Source organism: Podarcis erhardii (genome assembly GCF_964252035.2).
Source record: "Podarcis erhardii genome assembly, chromosome: 2".
In the NCBI taxonomy this organism is placed as follows: domain Eukaryota; kingdom Metazoa; phylum Chordata; class Lepidosauria; order Squamata; family Lacertidae; genus Podarcis; species Podarcis erhardii.
This window is the reverse complement of record NC_138498.1, coordinates 16,882,842-16,896,968: the sequence shown is the minus strand read 5'-3', so window position 1 is coordinate 16,896,968 and position 14,127 is coordinate 16,882,842. Positions and strand designations below refer to the sequence as shown.

Sequence of the window (14,127 nt, the reverse complement as noted above, 5' to 3'; positions counted from 1 at the left end):
GCAAAAGCGGGGGGGGGGGGGGAGAGCAGCAAGGACAAAGGTCTTAAAAAAGTTTTAGTTCTGAATGTTTTGCATATTCTTTGTAGCAGTTTCTACACATATGTGAAATGTGTTCTCTGAGAATAGTGCTGAAGAAAAAAACGCAAAGCCACTAGAGGCTGAAAGCTTCAAGTCCGGTAGTGATTGCTGGTTGGTCATTACATACATACATACATACATACATACTTATTCTTTCACTATCATGAAATATAAATTCCTTCAACAAGCAATGCAATATAGCTATTAAAAAAGAAAAATCTTATTTTAAAAGTTGAGATTACATTGCACATAATGCACAAGCTTCCCAGTGAAACAAGCAAGACTACACAATTTTTTTAATGACTGGCAACCTTTTCACATACCTGTGAAGTTATTCTAGAGATCCTCCCAAACTTCTTATAACTGGAATGACAATCTAATAATGGTGCCTTTCGGGGGCTTGCAAAGCCATTTGCAGGCCAATTAAAGTAGCTTCTAAGCACCAATAATCCTCAGAGATCAAATTCAAACTACAGTTTGGAGGAATGAAGCCTTGCTGCACCAACTTCCTGCTTCCATTAAATGTCTAAATTTCATACATGAAGGACTTAGCTCAGGCTGAAATCCCGTACGTGTTACCAGTATGTTACCGCTAATTTCTACTGCTTGTTGCCAAAGCGTGATTGAGCAAAAACAGTAAAAGCAAACAGCAAAATCCTACATGTGCCAGTGTCGAAGTTACAAAACTTGTTACACAAGGATGTCATTCAGTAAATACTTTTCAGTAACAGCTCTGCAGCAGCTTCTTGGTTTACAATGCTTAACTAACAAATTTCAATAATTTCTTCCTCCTTTGCATCACTGCAGGTGGTTGGGACTAGAAGAACCTCCCAACTCTACAATTCTATGACTAAACCATATACAAATGCAACTTTCCCCATGCCCTTTAGGTATATTAGCATTGTAACAGCTGGACATGAAATATTGTTTTGTGAAATGACCAGATCTAGCCTTGCTACATGGAATACAAGATTAGCATCCACGCACCAGACCACAAGGCTTAGCAGGCTTGTGTCCTGCCTAGTGACGGCCCAGGTTTCAGAGATCGCCGCAGCCACACACACAGAGCCCTGGACTCAGCAGAGGAGTTCTGGGGGAAGCAGAGGTCAGCTTCTGCAATCCCCTTTCTGCATGCTTTTCTCTGGTTCCAACCCAGAGGGTTTAGTAACAAATATACTAAACACCTGCAATCCACAGTCCATCCCTGAACAGATCATCATTAGAGTTCTGCCGAACAAGATGGGCAGCACTAAAGTAACACTGGCAAAATGAAGCTCTTGCACTAGTTATTACCTACCATTCCCCACCCATCCACACCCACTTTGCGTTCTGCACATGCCTGACTTAACTTTGCAATGCAGTTAATATTCAAAAGGGTGCCATATAAAATCAATATCAAGACTGCATACCGTGCACTTCTTTCACTGTCTCATGTGTCATGCAGTTTCCACTAAAAATTCAAACCATCACACATTTCTATGTTGGTATCACTCATTCACCAGTCTCTAATATTTTTGGCTTTAGAACTATGATAACAGGAACAAAGTAGTATTGTTGCTTTGATTTTTTACCTTTGTCCAGAATAGGTTTATTATTTCTCCAACAAATAAGTTACTCAATAGTCATTTTACTGCACTTAAAGGTTAGCTATGCCATAGCACCACTTTTGAGTATTTCAACATATACTTTACTAAACTCATCCAAGAAAAGGAGATGCATTATTATGTATATTGTGAGAATCTGTTATCCAACACTCCTAATTTATAATGAATCAGATTAAGAGATACAAAATATAAACATGAGAAAGCAACCAATATGGTAGCAGTGGGGGGCCAGCTATGTACACTTGTCCCAGGCCTCAGGGGGCTGGGGTGGGGTAGGGGGCATTGTTTAAGTTTATAACTTTATTATAACAAGACTCCTGCCCAGGGCCTCAGACAAGCTCTGCATGGAAGGGTCTTCAATATCAAAAACTGCTAATCGACAGTCCATGGGCCAAATCCAATTTATCACTAGCCCAGCGGAAGTATTGAAGGGGGGGGGATGATTTTGCTTCCCAGTCTTAGCTAACACTTTAAAGCAAGGAGTGGTGGTAACAGCTGCACTTTTTTCAGCCACATTCATGCCAACTGAGCTAGTATGCATTATACAGACAAAGCAGTAGAAGGGGAAACACCCATGCAGTTGCTAAGCAACTATGGAAGCATTCCCCATCACTTCCAGGTTAAGAGGAAGCACCAAGAGATGCTTGTATGGTTGCGAATCGACCACACAAAATCCCCTCTCAGCCTCTTTCCCCAATGAAGCTTACCTAGTTTGAAAGTTGCACAGCTGCCAGAGGCAGAGAAGAAAAAGAGATAGTGACCTCTTAGCACTGTGTTCAGCACTAAATTGACTTCCCAGTTCAATCTCCATGTTATAACAAGATGCCAAAACTTTACTACATAAGTAAATAAAATTGCAGCCATCTTTAAACCAACATGGGCAATTCATTGGATTTGAGGTGTCATTATAGAGGCTAAGGTACTGATAAAGAAAAAAGAAATGAAGATTAGCTGAATAAGAAAAATCAGGAATATCAAAAGAAATTCAAAGCTTGCATTCTTGAATGATCCACTGCAATTAAGTATTATTTGCAAGCAGGTATGTTTAAAATTGCATGCCCTCCTAGAACTCTTTTACTTAACCATGAACACTATGGTCATTAGCCAATCAGGAATTGGAAACATCCAGTTCACAGACCAACCTTTGCCCACAAGGTCAAATTTGGCCCAGAAGGCCATTTTCCCAAGCCTACTTCCACCTCTCAGTCAGCTGTTGGTGGGTGGTATCAGCTGATGGTCAGGGTTCAATTCTGCATTGGCTGCACACATCAATTCCCCTGCTGAGAATTGGCATACACAGCCAAAGCAGCAGGATTTAATCCACAATCATCAACTGAGGAAGGGAGATTAAATCCTGCTCAGGTCCCAGCATGGAGCAGGACTGAAGACTCTGCTCATCAGTTGCTGAGCAGACTACAATTCAGTTGAGTGCTGCTTCACCAACACATTCCCTGCAGGAAAAATGCTGTTAAAACAGAACCCCTCCCCCTAACATCCCACAGGGCAACCTTGAGAGGTGAGGAAGAATGCACACCTATCAAATCGCCTGACAACCTTAACACAAGTGGGTGGCTCCACCCACCTGCAAAAGTAGGCCTGTGGGGAGAGAGGAGATAAAGTTCTGGTTCACTAAATCAAAAAGGTTCCCCACCCGTGAGCTAGAAGATCTTGCACAAGGTACACAAGTTAAACAGCTATCAAAAATATAGCATGTTGGTAACATGCACAGTTGTACCTTGGTTATGGAACAGCTTAGTTCCCGAACGTTCTGGCACCCAAACGCCGCAAACCCAGAAGTGACTGTTCTGGTTTGCAAACTATTTTTGGAAGCCAAACATTAACAGGGCTTCTGCGACTTCCGATTGGCTGCAGAAGCCACACTTTGGTTTCTGAACATTTAAGTCGAATGGACTTCCGGAATGGATTTCGGAACAGACTGTTTGACTTCCAAGGTACGACTGTACTTGAAATCAAACTCATTTGCACCAGCTCTGTTGCAAACTGATGATCAGAAATGGCTCTGATGTTAAAAGAAAACGCTTCGCTGCACTAAAGGGAGCCGTCCAATTGTACTGAAGTTCAAACTACTACCCATTCCACTGTGGAACAAAACAGACTAAAACAGTAAGAATGCACCACAAACATTGTTGTGGGGGATAGGTTCATCATTATAAACAAAGTTTGTTTTTTTAAAAATGAAAGGCTCACCATAGGCACACATTTAGAAGAGTTTGGATTTGATATCCCGCTTTATCGCTACCCTAAGGAGTCTCAAAGCAGCTAACATTCTCCTTTCCCTTCCTCCCCCACAACAAACACTCTGTGAGGTGAGTGGGGCTGAGAGACTTCAGAGAAGTGTGACTAGCCCAAGGTCACCTAGCAGCTGCATGTGGAGGAGCGGAAACACGAACCCGGTTCCCCAGATTACAAGTCTATCACTCTTAACCACTACACCACACTGGCTCTCTTTGTATGAATTACAGCACATTTCTAGGCATGTTTACTCAGATGTAAGCGCTCTCAGATAAGTGTGTATAGGATTGCATCCTTAAAAGCATGCATTTTCAGTTATTTTATAAAGTGATAAGCTTGCATGCTTGGGAAAATCAATTTATTAGTAACAAATGACGAGTCATTACAAACAGCCATACCATTTTCCCAATAGAAGAAATTAAAACATGAACAGACTCTTCCTCCTGGTCTGCTTATATCCATTTTGGGTTTTTTTTTAGATAGGTAAAGTATTCTAGCACTCCAGGTGTAATGGCTACCACTGCAGCTGCTTATTTATTTCTATGGTAAGTTTTCTTAATTAGTCCCTAGCCTTCATATCACGTTTGCATCTAAATGAATGTGATTCCTTATGTACTTACTGAGGAGTAATGCGATGAATATACATGTATAGGAACGTGCTGTGAATCCATATATTTTCTGACATTTTGCACACCTTGGAACACTAAGAGTCACAAACCCTTTTTACCTAAAGTCAATCTATATTGAATAACCTTTATACTACTGAACAGCCACATTAGTCCACCCTTTTAAGTGCTCATGAGGCCTGTTGGTGAAATAAAAAAAAAATTATAATGTATGACTTATAAATAGGTTCTAATTACACACCTTTGTCAGAAGTCAATGGTTCTGCTGAAAACGCATTTAAGGCATTCACTCTTTCATCATGCATTATTTTAATGGGTGCCTGAGGCTGTCTTCTAATACATATTTACTTGTTAGTCAGTCCCACTGAAGAAAGTCCCACTGGATTCAAGGCATGTATAAAACTGATCTACAAGTAAGACTCCAAATAAGTATTTAACACGAGAAACACTTTTATGCTTTCTTAATCTAAGTAACTGCTTATCTTATCACAAGAAAGATTGGAATTGCATTTGAAAATGTCATTCTCCATTTTGACTTTGCACTGTTTGAAAACAGCCATATGCTACATACAACTCCCATACACAAACTTTTCCTTCTACAGTAATAGATTTACACAGTACTAGAAGATACAAAGCTATAATTGTTTAGTTACGAGTAACAATATTATTGCAATAATCACCATGTGTTAAGTTCTTCAAATAAGAAAACCGATTAAACCCATCTCGTTAAAATCACCTTCAGATCCAGAAACTACACCTCTTCACCACTCAAAGCGTGCTGTTTATGGGCACAGTTAAGCCAGCGCCAAGTTGCTAAGTTGCAACATTTCTACAATAAGAACAATACAATCTGGAATCTACTCAAAGCATTAGCTAGGCAAGAGAAAGAGAAAGCCAGGCAGTCAGCTGATTATTTTGCACTCATGCCATGTGCCTGCGGTTGGGGGGGGGGGAGAGCTATTTGGGCGGAGGGAGTAAAAAAGAAATCTTCCAGGTTTTATTTTTTTTTAAAAAAAAAGAAAGATAGGAGGATATGCTGGTGGGGAAATAGTTCTAATAGTATCTCCCCCCCCCCCCCGGCGCGGGCCTCAATGTGTAACCTTCACACGTGCCCGGCCATGTTCCACGCCGCAACCACCACCAGAGCAACTTTTACAAAAGGTCATTGCAGTGCCTTTCAAGGCCTCCCTTCACCCGGGCTTTCCCCAAGCCCCTCCACGCGAAGCAACCAGCCACGCACGGGGGGAAAAAAGCTCCCATTCACACACACGCACAAGCGCGGCCGCTCTGTTTCTCAGCACAGGCCAGCTGGGCCCGGAGGCCTGCTCCGCCTTCACCCTCCCGAGCCACGCTTCCATCTCTCGGGAGCCTTAAAAGTCACCCAACACGCACAACGCGCCGCCGCCGGCCTCGAAGGCCTCCAGCTCCTTCCGACGCCTGCCCTTGGGAGGGGGGGCACACCCACACCACCCGGCTCCCCCCGCCCCAAGCAGCAGGGCCGCCCCTCGAGCCAGCCAGCCACCCTAAAGCCCCATATGCACATCTTAAGCCACCGAGGCAAGAGACCACCCCACCCACCGCCGCCGCCACATTACCCGCCCGGCGGCAGCGTGAGCTTCCTGCGCCCGCATGGAGCGCCCGGGGTCTCTGCGTGAGAGCGAGAGCGCGCACGTGCGGCGGGAGGGGGGGTGTGAATCAGGGAGTGAGGAAGCGCGCGCGTACTGGGCACCTCCCCTCCTCCTCCTCCTCCTCCTCCTCCTCGCCCCCCCCGCCCCCCCCCTTCCCTCAGCTCAGTTGATGATTATCCCAATGTAAAGGGAGAGGGGAGGGTCAAGGCGCAGAGATTTGCTGTGTCAGTCCCAACCCCCTCCCCCTCCCCCCCCACACTCACACGCGCAGCGAGGGCGCGAGCCGCCTCAGAGTCACGTGCCTCAACACGGGCCAACCTCCCCCCCCCCGCCGCCGCTGCCTCGCTCGCGCGCGCGCCCGCTCATTCCCTCACTCACCTCCACGAAGAGCAGCATCTTCTTCCTCTCAACCTCCCAACCCCCTCCAGTCTGGGACCCTCCCGACCCCGAGGCCCCACCCCCGCCCACCCCCGCCGCCGGGATGATTCTTCGAGACCCTCCCCGCCCGTCGCTCTCTCCACCGGCGACAGTCCAGACTCCGCTCTAGTAGCCGCGCGAAAAGGGCACAAGCTCCGCCTCCCGCCGTCGCCTCCTCCGGCCTCTCCACCAGGGCTGAGCCCTCCCCCTTCTCCCTTCTCTTCCGGGGCAACCGCTAGAAGCGCTTCCGGGCCAATAGCAGGACACTGAGGAACCCCATAGCAATGACCCAGCCGGAAGTAATGGCGGCCGCTGGGCCGGTAGCTGCACGCGCGGCTGCGCGGCAGCCGGAGCGTACCATTCCTTGAAGCGGGGGTGGGGGGGGGGGCGTTGCGGCTGCTTTTCGCAGGAACCATTCGCCGGACTTGGAGGGGTGGTGGTAACGCAGTGTTTGCGGCCGCGAGAACAGGCGTCCATTCCTAAGTGTCGGAAACTTGCGCGTTTCTATGTGGTGGACATGGATAAAAAGAGTATTGGGAAATGATCTATAATGAATTGCGGGGGGGGGGGGGAATGTTTAAAAGTACTTTTCTCCACTCCCGCTCCCAGCCTGCGAAGAAAAACAGATTTAAAAGTAATTTCCGCCCCCCAACACCAGAGTCTTTTCTGTTGGGGATAATTCAGACCAAAATTCCCAGGTGTCAGAAAAAGCTATTTATGTATGCTACAACTGCGGCCCGTGTTTTGTTAGCCCAAAAATGGAAAACAAGTGAGGTCCCAACCAAACAGGAATGGCAACTTTAATTGACAGAATATGCACAACTTGCAGAATTAACATATAGCATAAGAGAACAAGAAGAACATACGTTTAGAGAAGATTGGAAAACGTTTATTGAATATCTGGAGTTTTCTACAGCTGAAAACTCTGGCAGCATTAAGATAAATTCAACAGTAAATAGGTTTTTGATGAATGCAGTAATGGAAAACTGATTGGTATGTTTTTGTAAAATATCAAGGGATTTAAGATATGTAATATGAACTGTGGAAAGAGAAAAAGGGAAGTCCTTGATAACTTAAGGACGTAAAAGGAGTATTTGAAATTGTAAAGCAGAAAATTTAATAAAAAATATTTTTAAAAAGGAAATGTGTTCTTTTGCTTAGGCTGGGTTTATCCGCCTTATATGCACTTCCCTCGCCCCCACCCTCCGCAGCCTAAACCTTTGCGGATTTTCTTAGGCATGAGTTCCGGAGCAACAGCTCAACTAAAGTGTCACAAAAACACAGCAGTCTTGTGGCGGCACCTTAAAAGATCAATCGAATGTGCTACAGCGTCACTTTTCAACCCTGTGTCATGAAAGCTCGCATCTGCAAGAAGTTCGACGGTTCTTCTGACATGCCCCTAAAAGCCACCTCGTTTTCGGTTGGGTTGTTGCATCGCAAGCCATGCTGATCTTTACGGGACCTGCCAATACGTATGGGACCGGGCTGCTGGTTTGCCAAGTAATCCCAGCCTTTGATGCGTTCCATGTGTCGTGTGTCTGTTGTGTAAAACATGCGGGCAACAAGTGACACCTCCGTTGAAAAGTGTTGCATTGGCTGCGGATTTGCTGCAGAGCTAGATTCAGGGTTTTGCTGACTGTGTTGAAAAGCCTTACATAGTTTTGGAGGCAGGGGACATGAGAACCTGCCTCTCCCCTTATAATCCATCCCAGTCACAGATTTACTGGTGGTGCCACATTCCCATGTAGCAGTGGGGTTTCTTTCTAGAAAAATAGGTGCCGGTACTCACCATGAAGTTGTTACAGTAAATGTCACACTTTTTAACAAACAACAATAATATGTGCTGGTACTCACCATGAAGTTGTTACAGTAAGTGTCACACTTTTTAACAACGACAAAAGAGGTGCCTGTACTGTGTACCCTTAAGTATCCCCTGATAAAGGCACTGCCTTGCAGTAAGAATAATAATAATAATAATAATTTTATTTGTACTCCACCCATCTCACTGTGCTGCCCCAGCCACTCTGGGTGGCTTCCAACAAATATGAAAGCATAATTAAACATCAAACATTAAAAACAGATCTGCCTTCAGATGTCTTCTAAAAGTTGTATAGTTTTTTAACTCCTTGACATCTGATGGAGAGTGTTCCACAGGGCAGGCGCCACTACCGAGAAGGCCCTGTGCCTGGTAAAGCATGCTGTGACTAGAGCACATGCCTGTAGCATAGAAGCACCAGTTCTCTGGAATTCCCTTTGAAGAGAAGCAAACCTCGACATTACTATGTTGAAAACCTTTCTTTACTCCCAGGCATTACCAAATTATTCTTATTTTATCTCTGCTGGTTTAAATTCTTGCTGGTTTTTATGTTTTTAATACTGTTTTATGAGTGGTTTATGTGCAGGATAGCATTAGTTGCTGGGACTAAGTCAAATTAAACTCACTGGGGCTTCCTTCTGTGTTGACATACATAGGATTGCCTCCTGGATTTGTTTGGGAGGAATAATAATAATAATAATAATTTATTTATACCCCACCCATCTGGCTGGGCTTCCCCAGCCACTCTGGGCGGCTTCCAAAAAAATATTAAAATACCCAGGAAGGGTGGGATATGAATCATTTAAATAAATAATTGTCGTTACTCCGGAAGAAGTGGGCTGCTTATACAATAATGAATGCATTTGTCTTTAAGGTGCAATGGGGCTTTTATTTTAATGCATCAGAGGGTCTGCAGTGGAGCAAAGGGAATCTCTACCTATGAAGCAGCTCTGCCTATAGAAAACTGACTATGTCTGCAAATATTTTGCACATGTGCAGATCTGCTAATCTCTATGAAGTACCTTGGTTGGAGCTCAGCTTGATGTGGTTAAAGTTACCTGACTGGGCAGACATTTGAGCATTTGATGTACTAATCACTGCAGAAGCGCTACAGCTTTGAAGATCATCAACAAAGAATTGTCACCTAATTATAGAACCATCATTACAGAGCATTATTGGTAAAGCAGGAGGTGGGGTTTTTCAAGTATTAAAGCACCCAGGTAATAAGCCAAGCTCTAATTGGACTGCTCCACTTATTTTTCTGATCTTCATGCAGCCATTATTTTTCATGTGCAAAAAAAATTATGTACGTTCTTGTCTCATTCATTTCATAACAACTGAGAAGTTCAAGAAGTGGAGAAGACTGAAGTTTGTTCCTTGTTCCCAGTTCTTTACTTGATAGGCAGCTCCATGAGCTGCCTGAACTCAGGTTTTATTACTGCACACCAAAATAAGCTTTGGGCTAAGGCCAAATAGAAGGGACGCGGGTGGCACTGTGGGTTAAACCACAGAGCCTAGGACTTGCCGATCAGAAGGTTGGCGGTTCGAATCCCCGCAGCGGGGTGAGCTCCCATTGCTCGGTCCCTGCTCCTGCCAACCTAGCAGTTCGAAAGCACATCAAAGTGCAAGTAGATAAATAGGTACCGCTCCAGCGGGAAGGTAAACGGCATTTCCGTCCGCTGCTCTGGTTTCGCCAGAAGCGGCTTAGTCATGCTGGCCACATGACCCAGAAGCTGTACGCCGGCTCCCTTGGTCAATAAAGCGAGATGAGCGCCGCAACCCCAGAGTCGGTCACAACTGGACCTAATGGTCAGGGGTCCCTTTACCTTTTAAGGCCAAATAAGCATATATTTTACACTTCCAATACCTTTGAGATGCGCCAACACTCTTCCCTGCCCAAAGTGTTGTTTTCGTGCAACATGCTTTAACACATGGTGATTAAGAAACTGGGCATTTCCCTAAATTGCTATTGTGGAGGAAACATTTCAATTGGAAATCTCATTTTGCATCTTTTGCAACTTAGTTTATTAAGTGAATAGTTACAAACTTTGGGAATGAAGCACAGAGTCATCATTCATGTTCTTAACAGGTTTAACAGGAAGTTCAGGTAAAATCATAACATCACCCATGTGAGATATTATTGGATGAGGAGACCTCACTTCTTTCCATTTACAGATGCTTATCATGTTCAGTCTTACGCAATGTTCCAAATGTATGTATACCATGACTGGGGAGGGGGTTGTGTTGCAGAGTGGTGCTTTATTTGTATAAAAAAATTAAGTGTCGTGGGAAAAAAATAGTATTATTATGCTTGTCCCATGGATAAACTTCATGGTGAGTTACCGTATTTTCCGCTCTATAAGACTCACTTTTCCCCTCCTAAAAAGTAAGGGGAAATGTGTGTGCGTCTTATGGAGCAAATGCAGGCAGGAGGCTCTGCTCAGCGCTCCCTTTAAAGAGCCGCGTGGAGCATGTGTGGAGAATGGCTGCCCTTCTCCCTCCTCGGGGAAAAGCCCCCAAGAGCCGCACACACACTCCACGTGCTCTTTAAAGGGAGCGCGGCTCTTGGGGGAGCCTTTCTCCCGCTGCCCGGAAGAAGCTGTGCGCGGCTAAGCCAGAAGCCAGGACAGCAAGAGGCTATCCCAGAAGCCAGATCCCTCTTGCTGTTCTGGCTTCTGGGATTCAGGATATTTTTTTCTTGTTTTCCTCCTCCAAAAACTAGGTGCGTCTTATAGTCTGGTGCGCCTTATAGAGTGAAAAATATGGTAATTTTTCTGCAACTGCTATGAACTACTTTTTTTTTACACATAAGACTTTGCTTAGGTTGGCAAAAGTTTTTTTAATTCTGAAATTGTTAAGTAGTCTGCAACAAGCCTAAATGTTACAAATTCCCTGGAGATAATATCTGTATTCATATAATAAAAAATGACATTAACCATTTCCATGATATCATTGTCCCAGGAGAGGGGGTTATACAGATTTATGAATACTACATTAATAAGAAGCCACTCACAGAAGCAGAATTAAAAACCTAGATATAATATGTACAGATAAAGTGATTCCAAGAACACTAAGTCATTATAGCTAAGTGGGGGAGATGAATTATGATTAGTGGAAAAAGTGCTTCCCGCAGACCTATTTCGTTGTTCCTCCAAGGAGGAGATCCAGATCAAAGGAAGTAATAACTACCTCTCTATTCTGCCATGGTCAGATCCCCACCTGGAATTCTGTGTCCAATCCTGGGCACCACAGCTTTAGAATATTTAGGATATTGACAAGCTGGAACGACGTGTACAGAATAAAGCAGTGAAAAGACGAAGGGACTTGAAACCAAGCCTTATGAGGAATGGTTGAGGTGTTTTGCCTGGGGAAAAGAAGTCTTAAGAGGTGATATGATACCCATCTTCAAATATCTGAAGGGTTGTCACATGGAAGATGGAGCAAGCTTGCTTTTTGCTGCTCCGGAGGGTAAGACCTAAACCAATGGATTCTAATGACAAGAAAGCAGATTCCAACTGAAGATTAGGAAGAACTTTCTGATAGTAAGAACTGTTTGACAGTGGAATGGACCAACATGGAACATGGTGGACCCTTCTTTACTGGAGATTCTTAAACAGAGGTTGGTTGTCCATTGTGGTTCCTCCTAACCCTACGGTGCTATGATTCTATGACTCAGCTGCAATGGGAATAAGAGCACCTATCAACTTTAAACATGCTGGAAAATAGTGTAACCAGAATCAGCAGTGTGTGCTTGTCAGTTTATTCCAGTTCCCACACAAACACTTCTCCAGAACACTACCAGGAGGGAAAGATAAAACACACACACACACACAGAGAAAGACAGACAGACAGACAGACTTGGGGCTAGAGAAGCAGTTTTATTCTCACCTAGCTGCAACTCTCAGTAGTTTCCCAATAGTTAATTCCCCACCCCCATAATTCCTCACAAATCCCACCTTGTATGTTGCAAGTAGAATTTTTTGTGGGATCTGGTTTGCAGCCCATGCATGTCTACGCATGTTGCCAAAGCTACAGTCCTATGCATATCCGAGGGTAATCCCCATTGAACCCAGTAGAACTACTCAGCAGAGATGAATAAGATTGCACTATAAGTCTAGTATCTAGAGAACATCCCATTTTCTCTCTCTCATTCATGTGATTTGTTAAACCGGCGTTTGTTACCCAAGTTTCCTTTAGACGAGTCTAGAGACTGCTCTAAATAACTTTTTTCCCCAAAATGTTTTTATTAGTTTTCCAAATTTATAACACATAAATCCACAAACATGAAAAGAAAACATTAACAGAAACATACAAACAAACGAACATTTATCCTAGCTGTAATAATTCCATTTTTGTTAACATTGTTAGGTGACTTCCTCAAATCCCCCTGGCTGAGTTTCCATCTAAATCATTGTAGCAGTTTTCCAAAACTATTTTTACATAGAATTTACTTGGTTGATTAACATCTTTCTTTCTTTTCATTTTAACAACATAGTATTCTACAACCTCACATATTTGAATCCTAGGCTTATCTGAAACTCGCAAGTAATTCTATTTAAGTTATCTTGACATATTTAGCTAAATAGTCTTTGAATTTCTTCCATTCCTCTTGGTACTCCTCCTCCTTCTGGTCACGGACTCTTCCGGTCAGGTCGGCTAGCTCCCAAAAGTCCATCATCTTCATCTGCCATTCCTCCACTTTTGGTACTTCTTGTAATTTCCAATTTTTGGCCAACAAAATTCTAGCTGCAGTTGTGGCATACAAAAACAATCTAACATCTTTCTTGGGCAGTTCCAAACCTTTTATTCCAAGTAGAAAGGCTTCTGGTTTCTTAATAAATGTATATTTCAACATTTTTGGTGCTATGTGTAATTCTTGTTTAGATTCCGCTACTTTACCGCGGAATCTAAAACACAATGACACGAAAGGGTACAGTCCAAACATTCATTCCCAAAATACTAGTTAATTAGAGACATCATTCCACAGAATGCCACTGATGTCTCGATTCACATTTATGTTTCTGAGTCAATTGTATCTAAGAGAAGATCTTCCTTACGTAATGCATCATTTAGAGTAGCAAAGCCCACTCTATGCATACAGCAACACAGCCCGGTTCCATGGAATGTGCCAGGCTCAAAACAAGGAAAGATCAGATAGCTCTGTTAGCAAAACTTACTTCTTACAGATGGAGTTGTTTGATATACAGCGATGTGGTAAACATATATATTTTCTGTTCCTCGGCTCAATTTAAAGTTCTAGTTTTGGCTACTAAGCCTTAAATAAATTGTGACCAGGTTATTAGAAAGACTGTCCGCACCCATACAAACTTGCAAAGGTCCTTAGGTCTTTTGTGCAGTGCAACTTGGAAACAGGTTGACAATTTTAAATATTTCATACTGCTAAATCCCTGCCCACCCTAGGATCTCTAAGCTCCAATCTTGGATACGAAAGCCAACCCCCCCCAAACCTTCTTATTACTAGCTCCAAGCATGCCACAGGATACAGTAGTACAGTGGTGCCTCGCAAGACGAAATTAATTCGTTCCGCGAGTTGCTTCGTCTTGCGATTTTTTCATCTTGCAGAGCGCGGATTCCCTGGGTATTAACGGCTTTAAGAAAAAGGAAGCAAACCCGCAAGACGTTTTTGTCTTGCGAAGCAAGCCCATAGGGAAATTCATCTTGCGAAGCACCTCGAAAAACAGAAA

At 43.7% G+C, this 14,127-nt stretch overlaps 1 protein-coding gene and 1 long non-coding RNA gene across 10 annotated transcripts in view; one reads left to right on the top strand and one right to left on the bottom strand.

Moving 5' to 3' along the window:
- The window catches only part of LARP4 (La ribonucleoprotein 4), a 35,690-nt gene extending 29,031 nt beyond the window's left edge, over positions 1 to 6,659 (bottom strand). For 2 of the 9 annotated variants that reach the window (XM_081849643.1, XM_081849646.1), the window contains exon 1: positions 6,568 to 6,659. Coding sequence is in view for 3 of the 9 variants with exons in the window: in XM_081849641.1 (XP_081705767.1) it covers positions 6,157 to 6,192 (36 nt within the window). In the remaining 6 variants the exon portion in view is untranslated. Of the gene's footprint in view, positions 1 to 6,156; positions 6,270 to 6,563 lie in introns of those variants that run through there. The other 7 variants (XM_081849644.1, XM_081849647.1, XM_081849642.1 and 4 more) reach the window with 6 other exon arrangements.
- The window catches only part of LOC309335139, a 160,730-nt gene that overhangs the window by 30,548 nt on the left and 116,055 nt on the right, over positions 1 to 14,127 (top strand). The gene's annotated exons all lie outside the window — the stretch shown is intronic.